Raw genomic sequence first — 9,859 nt, forward strand, 5'->3', positions numbered from 1 at the left:
TCAAGAGGGGAAAATAGCCATACTCCGACAGAAGAGAGAAATTGATGCGCACTCTTCATGTTTATATTCACCGAGGTCTACCTTTTTGTGTGCGTGGGATGCTTTGCCGCACGACGCACTGCGCATACAGTATATTTATAAATATGTATATATATATATTATATGCATCGAGAGAGATTGCCGTATATGAAAAACATGTTCTGTTACCTCAGTGTAGATAGGTGTTTACTTGTATCTTCTTGTACGCGTAACAGCCTGTGCTGCTCGACTCTGGGTACCGGTGTAGCTCGGTGAGACGGACGTGCCTGTGTTTCGTGGCAACCGTATCCGCGCTGGAAATGTAAAAGAGTAGTATATGCGAGAGGGAGGGAAGGCGTACCGCGACAGAGATAGGAACATGCCGACTGCACATCTTGATGAAGCAGGGACAGCGCAGGCGAGCGGGAAAGGAGAACAGCGATAAATGGTACAGGGGCAGCGCGCCCGAAGCTGAAAGCCCCCAATCTTCAGTGGAAGCAAAAGAAGAAAGATCGCAAGATGATCAACAAGGGAGGGAGAACACACAGCACAACCGTCTTCTCTTACCCATGTCTACTACTACTACGCACATGTACCGTCGTTTCTCAACACAGCTCGATTCAGTCTCAGGTACTCCTCCTTCGGTGTATCGCCTTGAGTATCCGAGCCGCAGGAGAGCCGAAACTATCTCTCTTTCTTTGCGGTGGAGATGCTTGTCCGGAGAGAATGAAGCTGATGCTGTTTAACCGAGAGCCGAGCACGTATGCTGGCTGGGCACACGTAGAAGAGCGATCGTGCAAACGCTGTGTGGCGCCTGACCATGAGCGTTGGCTCCCTCTTCTTTGACTGTTCGCACAAGTGTCTTTAACTGCAACACGATTCTGTTTCTAGAGAGTTCCAGTTCTTGGAGGAGATTCCCTCCCCCGTCGACACCCCCGTTCGTGTCGTGCCAGCTCTTTGATTTTGACGCTTGGGGGAAAAAAGACGAAATCGTTTGTAAGCTGATATGTCCTATCGCCGTAACTACCGCCTGTTGTTGGTTTCTCGAGGCGTTCGTCCTACTGACGTTGGGCAGTGCACTGGGATGATCTGTCAACTGGTTTCTCGGAGACAACAGGAATGCATCCCCCGTATTGCTTACCCCGCTGGTCTCACTTTTTATTTGAGGATTCACATCCCTTCACAAGCTTGCTAGAAACCGTTGGATTTTCAGGAAAACATACAGCTTGATGAATACACATTCCCTAGCCAGAGACCTCGTCTTTTGTTTCCCCAGAACTGTGAAGTATCCATATTGGGAAACATATGGTTATACTCGTTATGCTTATTTTTGAGCACATGTGGGAGAGTTCCGTTTTTGGCAAATACAGCATCCGTTTTTTTCAGAGGAGAAACGTTTGTCTGGTTGTCAGTGCCCCCAAAAGGAGGAGGAGGATTACGAGCCCTTTTACTTTCGTCGTCCGCGCATACTGTGGTATAATCTTACACTTTTGAATTGAGGCACTGTATCGGTTTTTCTGCCAACTTCTGACCTGTCTCTATCAAGTTTCAGGAAAACAGAGATTGTGTGTCGTCCTTCTTTCGGAGGCAAGGCTGTCTCGTACATTCTGTCTCACATTAGAGTACCCGTTATGCGTAGGCATATGCATATATCTGTGCTTCTTCGGCAGGCACTGGAGTTTCTGAAAGAAGACACGACGGCGGCAAACAACTTATGAAAGAGCAGTGTGAGTTGGCTTCCGAAGCGACCGACCGTTGACTTGAACCGTTTCACGTTTTGGCCTTGATTTTGTCTTTAGAGGAAACTTTCCAGAAATTCGATTAATTTCCTTGGCACACACAATCCCCATCGTTCCCCCTTTTGCCGCTTCAAGGCTGGTCGGTTCTTTCGTTGTAAGCGAACCACGAATTGTGAAAAGTCTTTTCTCTTGGAGCTCTCACGAAAACTCTTAAGAGGTTCGAGATGTCGAGACTTCCTGACAACCACAAGATTTTGAAGGACCGCAGAACCCGCGTCGAAAAAACCAGGGAGGGTCTGCGGGACGAGAGAGAAAAGAGTGAGCCATCTTCATCGAGTTTTCCGACCCCAGCGGCTGACAAAGAAATCAGGGAAAACAAAACCGTTGGCAAAGTCGGAGCAGAAGATCTTTCTCCTGTTGCCGCTAGCCAAAGTCATGAAGTCTCCAGTGAAGGTCACATTGTTTTCGAGAACCACACAGCGAGGGACAATCAAGACGAAAACGCGCACGATTCGAAAGCGAATCTCTTTTCAAAGTCCACTGGCGCTCTTGCTGCGGAGGAGGAGGTCACAGAATCTGCAAGATGGTGGACCTATGATCCCTGTGAAGAAGCAACGTCATTCTCTGCCTCTTTTTCGTCTTTTGCTGAGAGGGAACCAGATCCTTCCTCCGCAGAAGCATTGCCCTTTGCTGCTTCCAGAGGAGCACAAGAGCGAAACATTGAAGGCAGGAAAGAAAAGGGCCAGGTCGTGTCTACGGAAATTGAAGATGACGAAATGGCAGCAAAGCAGACGAGTCGAGAGCAAGGACTGAGTCCCCTCCAGCGTACGGGGAAGCAGGCTGCGACGAGGGATGATGCTGGGTTCAAAGATGAAAGGGAACATTCCTTGGAACAGGGGGCGGATAAGTCTCCCTCTCCTTCATCTTCTGTTCCACCGGCTTCCTGGAGGTCTTTTTTTAAAATCATGTATATCTGTTTGCCCCTCCTCTCCACTTTCCTTGTCTTTTTCCCAGTCTGGTACACTTTGCTTCCCTACGACCTGCAGCTGTATACATCCGCGCTTCTCCCCGCACACTTTCTGGATTTCTACGAAGGCAGGAAATCCTTCGGAAACGCATTTTTCCCCCTACTGAGGGAAGGGGCTGGCGGCTTGTCAGCCTGCAGGAGAGGCAAGCAGAAGACAAACTTGTCAGCCAGTTTGTCGAATGACGCAGATGCGTTTTCTAACCTGCCATTAGGAGACGGGTTCGAGTCGTCTTCTCTCCCGTCCGTCGAGGAACTCGAGAAGGAGTTCTTCAACTACACAGCCCGGCACGTCCCGCCTCCGCCCCCTTTGCATCAGCATTCCGAAGAATTCGAGAAGGGAATCTTCCAAGTCGTCCCAGACATATACGTCGCCATCGGGTACGGTCTAGCCAACTCTGTGATTCTGAATGGGACCGACGGTCTAGTCGTGGTCGACACCATGGAGAGCACAGCGACGATGCAGGCCGTCTGGTCAGACTGGCTCAAGTTTCCAAACAGCAATCGTCCTGTGAAGGCGATCATCTACACACATTTCCACACAGACCATATCTTTGGCGCTTCGGCAATAGCTGCGCCGAATGTGACGGAAGTGCATGCCTACTGGCTGACGTTCGCAGAAATGAGCAAAGTCTTTACCTTGACGGCCGGAACAACCTACAGGCGATCGATGCGGCAGTTTGGCGTCTTCGTTGACTCGGAGGACTTTGTGAATGCGGGGATCGGCCCCACCCTGCACTACAACAACACGGCAGAGATCGGGGCGATCCTCCCGACGCACATCATGTACGAAGAGCGGAAGACGCTGGAGATCGCCGGAATGCAGTTGCAGCTTCTGCACGCTCCTGGAGAGAGCAAAGACCAGATTATTGTGTGGATTGAAGACAAGCACGTTCTGTTGGGTGCAGACAACCTATACAAGTCTTTGCCGAACATCTATGCAATTCGCGGCACCGAAACCAGAGATTGCAACGACTGGATAGCTTCCTTAGACCTGATGAGATCTTTAGACGCAGAATATCTTGTTCTCGGTCACACGCGCCCCCTAGTGGGGAAAGACCACATCCAGTCCACGCTGATAGCCTACCGAGACGCCATTCAGTTCATACACGACCAAACAGTTCGATTCATGAACAAGGGGTACTTCGTGAACGACATTGCGCACAAAGTGAAGCTGCCAGAACACCTCGCAAACCACCCTTTCTTGCAGCCTTTCTACGGAACGGTGCCGTGGGCAGTCCGAGCTATCTTCACGCACTACATGGGCTGGTACTCTGGCCAGCCAGAAGACCTGGCAGTCATGAGCACACAAGAAAAAGCTGAAGCGCTGCTCAGTCTAGCCGGCAGCGTCGAGGACTTGCTCTTCCATGCAATCGAGAATCTCAGACAAGGACGGGTCAACTGGGCTCTCGAATTCGCCAGCGCTGCTTACACTATCGAGCCGAGATCGAAACGTGCAAAAACACTGAAAGTCATCGCCCTGCGAGCTAACGCCGCCCACCAAACCGCTGCGACAGGTACAAGGAGACGTCTTTGAGGAATAAATGAGCATCGCAGCTGAAGGCAACAGAGTAAAGCACGCATGAGCCTTCCCCTTCCGAGCCTCCATTCACGTGCTGCTTGTTGGGGTGTTTCACTGCAGGGAAGGAATTCAAGTATACAGTTCGTTCTGGCTCACATGTACCATTTTATCGTGTGCGACATTGGAAACAGCATAAAGCAATTTCTCCGCCTTCCAGGGTTCACTGCGCTTGCGCATGTCTCCTTGTCTCCGGTTCTGGATGTGATCTGTGTCCCTGCAGGCCGAAATTGGTTTCTAACGGCGGCACTGGAACTTGAAGGGCGGGCCGAGCTGAAACTCAGTGACTTCCAGAAACGGCAGACGCTCGCTAAAATTTCCCTGCATCAACAGTTCGAGCTCCTTCCCGTTCGCTTGATTCCTGAGCGAGCTCGCGACTTGACTTGTATCTTGAAATTCCACTTTTCCGATGTCAAAGAGAATGTCTGTGTGCATTTTCGTCGCGGGATTGCATATCTCAAGTGGCCGTGTGAAAGTACTCCAGATGTGGAGGTAGAGAGCACAAAAGAGGTCTGGCTTAGCATCGTAAATAAAGACAGAAGCCCAGCTATGGCATTCGCAACAGGAGACCTGCAGGTAAAAGGATCAATTTGGACACTCGTTCGTGCTCTTTTAGCTGTCGAACTTGACGCGGACTGAAGAAAAAGAAAAGGCGACCAAGGACGCGGCTCGCCATCTAATTCTTCATGAGTACATGTAAGACATTTCCGTATGCGCTAACAAATACACGTGTACTTACATATGAATACACACGCGTTGTTATATGTATATGTATGTACGCAAATGAACTCGGCTACAACTGTGAGCGGGGGATTGTCAGGAAAACTACAGCACTATCTACATGACGCTTGCGAAGGAAATACGTCAAAGGAGTGTTTCCAACTCCAGAGACGGGACGCAGCCAATGCTGTTAGGGGGGATCGTAATGCTTTTCCTTCGGTTACGGTGTGACTTATCCATTCACATGAACGTGCATGCATATGTCTGTACATATGTATATTTGCTTGTCTAATAGTTGGGCTGTAGGGTATCACGATATGCGGGACGATAAGTCTGCTTAGAACAGGCAGGTTAATGCTCTATCAGGGAAAACGTGTGAACAAATATTGCGAAGAGGCAGTTTTCACGGGGGAAGATCTTCATTCATTTATTTCTGTTAGTGCCTCCTGGAGGACACATACTGTTGGCTGATGTGTTTCTGCTGTCGTTGGCTTTGTGAAAATCCCGCTTTTCCCGGGTTTTTCTGCAAAAACGGCATTGGAGCGTGAGGCCCGAAGGACTGTTGTTGGCTAAGGGTGCTACTGAGAATGTTGGCAGTGCACCGCAGTAAACAAAAACAGCGCATACATGCATCACATCAGAACACAGTGTCTGTAAAGAAGTTATGGAGCAGAGCGAGAGAGAAACTATTGTTGTTTTTCTTGCGAGGCGACACACTTCTTATCAGTTGTCTTCGCTGTGCACCATAGGATGGAACGTTTTGACAAAGGGAAAGACTTGACTGCGAGGTTTGCCCCAATTCACTGTATGCTCCAGATCATATGAATAGTTATTGCTGTGCACACATGTTGGGACAAAAATCCATCGGCGACGTAGAGACTTGAATAATCCAGGGGCGCAGCATTAATGCACTCAGAGGATTTCTGTGAACATACGATTGTTGAGTCGTAAGTGTATACATATAGGATTTCGAGCGTTTGGAATACAGATACTCTTCAGACAAAGATTCTTTTCTCCAGGTCGTCGTGCTAAACCAGTTTTCGGTTTTCCACTCGTGGGAAAGATGACTGGATATTTTGATTTGGGAGCGCTCTTTTGCGTCTCGTCTGTCCCGCCAAACTGAGAGGACACGAAACTCACAAGACGCCATTCCTTTCCTCAGCTCGTAAAATTTTTAAGAATTCATCTTCAGTGAAGCTGAGAAGGCGCGCAGCTTCCATGTGTGCCTTTTGCTTTTTCAGAATATCGATAAGTTTCATTTGCCTTTTGAAGCCCAAGATCAATTCATTTCTCTGGTTCTCAAGTTTTTTGTTTTCCGCCACAAGTTTTTCCATTTGCCTCTCCTCCGACGACCGGTCTTTGTTGCTATTCCTCCACTCTCTGAGTTGGTCTCTCGTTTTCTCAAGTTCTTCTGTTAAGTGGGATACACGAGACTCTTTGCTGCTCAATTCAGCAGCGGTCTTTCTCACTGATGTTGTCAACCTGAGGCCGTAAGCGCACAACAACAATCCATCGAAAGTCGAAGGCCGTTCACCAGGGATTTATTCACTTCTACATGAATATGCATGCTTATATACGTGATCGTTACCAATTACATATACGGGTTTATATAATATGCACGGATGTCAAGATACGCGTACATTCATACAATCTCATACGTACTGTTGCAGCAGAAACATATGCATATCTAATTACCGTAAGCATGCGTGGAACCGGCAAATGTGAATCTACATTGTCGGCTGTCCCTCTTTAGGCCGCCCGCGCACGTGGCGACTTACAGTGTCTAATGCAAAAATGTACAACTGGGACAATTTCCCTGTTCCTAGCCCAAATGTCAGCGTTTATGGCGTGTGAGTTCCATGAACAAATATGCCTGCATTTCAAGGGACTGACCGGGTATCCAACCATTCATATTCATCACTAGACACCGGAATAAAAAAATACGTGTTCCGTCATACACAGCTACATGCAAATTTATTACTTTTATAGGTATGCGTATCTCGATATGTATATATATATATATATATATATGTATATATATATATATATATATATATATATGGGTTGCGAGTTTGCGGAGAAGACAGACCTGTCGTTTTCAGCTCTTAAATCGGCCAGCAGCCTCTCGAGGGTGTCGATTTTTGAGTTTAGCTCAGCATGAGCCAGTTTTTGTTGTTCTCCTTGGGAGGTGAGCTGGTTGATTTTTCGCTTGAGTTTTTCGTTTTCGTCAGTGAGGCACCGTGATTGATTCCGCGACGAATGCAGATCTTGCTCATAATTCTGGATTTCCTTAGCCCTGGATTCGAGTTCGTGCTGAAGCGCAAGAAGTCGGCCCTTTTGCAGTCGAACTGTCGCACTTAAATTCTCGAGATGGTCGCCTCCCAAACCATTGCCGATGGCACTGCTACCAAGTTGAACAAGTCGCTTGTACTCCTCCTCAACAGTCGCCCTGTGCTGTCCCAAAGCGTAAGGGTCTCTCAGTACACTTTCCCTCAGGTGGATTTTCTTTGTTAGCGAGCCCGTTATCTCTTCAGCAGGAGGCGGGTGGTCCTGTCCATTTCGTTTGAGCGAGGCAAATGAGCGAGGACAGGCGCTCTGAGCCCGCAACCCCGTCAGTCCTTCTGCGGGTTTACCAAGAGGAGACGACGAGCTCCTCTCGCCTGAATTCCCTTCGTCAGTGGATTGGTTTCTCTGGTACACGAATGCTGACTTGGGCCTGAGCGAAAGCTCTTTCGCGGACGCGTTTACGGCCAAAGATCTCAGATCTCTGACTTGTTCCTGTGCCTCCTGCAAAGATTGCTCTTTCCTTCGTTCCAGTTCCTCAGTTAGTTCAAGGAGCTGTCGCTCCCGTATTCGAAAATGTTCAAATGCCTCAGCGGACAAACAGCCACAACAGACGGAGCTGTCGCGCGTTTCCGGCTCATTGTGCGTGGGGAGGGTTCCTGCGGAATCCATATCTACGGCGTTTTCGCGAGACGAGACGCGACAGGATAGCGCGAGCGACACAAAAAAAACAGCGGAGAGAAAAGTGGAGTATATGGCCGATGCGGGGGGAGAGCAATACGAACGTTGTGAAAAGGAAGCAGATACAAGTGAACAAGGCAGTGGTCAAGAGGGAGGCGACGAACAAGGAGGGAGAAAAACATAAAATTACTGGTAGCTACATATATTTGATTCTCTGTTCTCACAACGAGAGAGAAAAACATAAAATTACTGGTAGCTGCATATTCGTTTCTCTGTTCTTACAACGAGAACATGGTAAACGTGCAGATGGCCTGTGTGGCCCTTTTAGAGCTCATGGGGAAAAGCTGGTTTTGCGTTCTACGCCCAGTACTCGGGGCTTCGATATTATCAGAAAGAAAATCCTTTTCTGTCGTGGGACCCCTCATCTGCATGCAAATTTGGTGTTTTACCTCCAGGGGCATATATACGTGTTTGTCTGCTTTTATACAAAAATATATATAGCGAGGCAGAGAGAGAGAAAGAGGCAGATAGCTAGATAGAAAAGCATTTTTGAGCTTTGGTGGTTGATAAGGTGGGATTCGACATCCCATTCGAACAGTCGGCTGGTTTCACCTATCACGTCAGTGATGAAGGCACACTTTTTCCAGCTCGTCCCAGTTGTTGCTTACAAACGCACGTGTCACAGAGAAGAAATTAGGTAGGCATTTGCAGAAGTCTCGCTATTGTACGGTGTGAACTGCCACACAGCGCGCTGAGTGTCACCACACGTAGGAAGCAATCATCCAGGCAAGCGGAGAACGATTCGTACGCTTGACATCGGTGCTTCTAACATGTCTGCAGTTTTTTTTCTTTTTTGTGTTGGGACCCGACATGGCTCGCCGCAGCGGGCTGTTTGGAATGCCCGGCGTCCAGCTTTTCCCTCACGGCTTTTTACGGACACTCAGTGACGGAGCAAACTAAGGAATACACCGGATCTGGTTAACCGTGGAGCAGGGGTGTTTTACAAATTGCCAGCGGTTCACTCTCATTACATATCCAGTCTCGTCCGTCAGTGGTCACAACCAATCGCTGCCTTATATTAGACACAGGCATGAATGCTGGAAAGCAGGGATAAGTGGATATACACACCAGCTCGTCACGATACGGACTCAGATGAAAAAGAATCCAACAAAGACGGCGGTGACGAAAAAGCGAAGCAGACGTATCCGGATGCTGAAAGCATCTAATCCCTTGACGATTACAGAGCTTCCACAGCTGCTCAAGAAACAGTGAGAAATGGGGCGGAGCCGCTGACTCTTGCGCTATGTGGAGTATCGTAGCATTCCCATGTTCCTTTTTACCTTTTTCCGTTTTACATTCTGACAGCACTCCCACTTGCCGTTCGTGTCTTACCTACTGGCGGTTTGGTAATTCCGATAAACTCATGAGCTCACATGAGACAGTCCGACGTTGCACTTTAGCCAGGGATTCGTCGGAAGTACAAGGACACACACATGTGCAAGAAGCCCTTGTAGCGGTTCATAAGCAGCAAACAAACGAAACGACAAGAGCAACAACATGTTCTGCAAACTGAATGCCGCCGATCAGCCACGCCGTGCGGCTCCACTTGAAAGAAACTGACCTAGGAAACAAACTGTCAGCATGTGAGCGAAACGGAAAAACAGCATCGGAGCGAAAAAACGTCAACTAAAGGATATCGATGTGCGAACAAATACGTTCTCTGATGGAAACAGCAAGATCTGTGCGACGTTACGTCAAAAAAAGAAAGGTTGTTGCACGGGGCTTCCATTCGTACTCTCTGCCATTCGCATGCCC

At 48.5% G+C, this 9,859-nt stretch overlaps 2 protein-coding genes across 2 annotated transcripts; one reads left to right on the forward strand and one right to left on the reverse strand.

The window, feature by feature from the left end:
• Nucleotides 1-1,981: 1,981 nt before the first annotated feature.
• On the forward strand, nt 1,982-4,318 carry NCLIV_021610 (putative alkyl sulfatase; the record flags this gene model as incomplete). Its single annotated transcript, XM_003882356.1, has 1 exon — nt 1,982-4,318. The coding sequence occupies one exon, from the start codon at nt 1,982-1,984 to the stop codon at nt 4,316-4,318; it is 2,337 nt and encodes a 778-aa protein (XP_003882405.1).
• A 2,745-nt stretch (nt 4,319-7,063) lies between these two features.
• Nucleotides 7,064-8,035, reverse strand: NCLIV_021620 (putative golgi autoantigen, golgin subfamily A member 1; the record flags this gene model as incomplete). Its single annotated transcript, XM_003882357.1, has 1 exon — nt 7,064-8,035. One exon carries the CDS (start codon nt 8,033-8,035, stop codon nt 7,064-7,066), a length of 972 nt encoding a protein of 323 aa, XP_003882406.1.
• Nucleotides 8,036-9,859: the final 1,824 nt, after the last annotated feature.

This window comes from Neospora caninum, chromosome VIIa (genome assembly GCF_000208865.1).
Source record: "Neospora caninum Liverpool complete genome, chromosome VIIa".
NCBI lineage: Eukaryota > Apicomplexa > Conoidasida > Eucoccidiorida > Sarcocystidae > Neospora > Neospora caninum.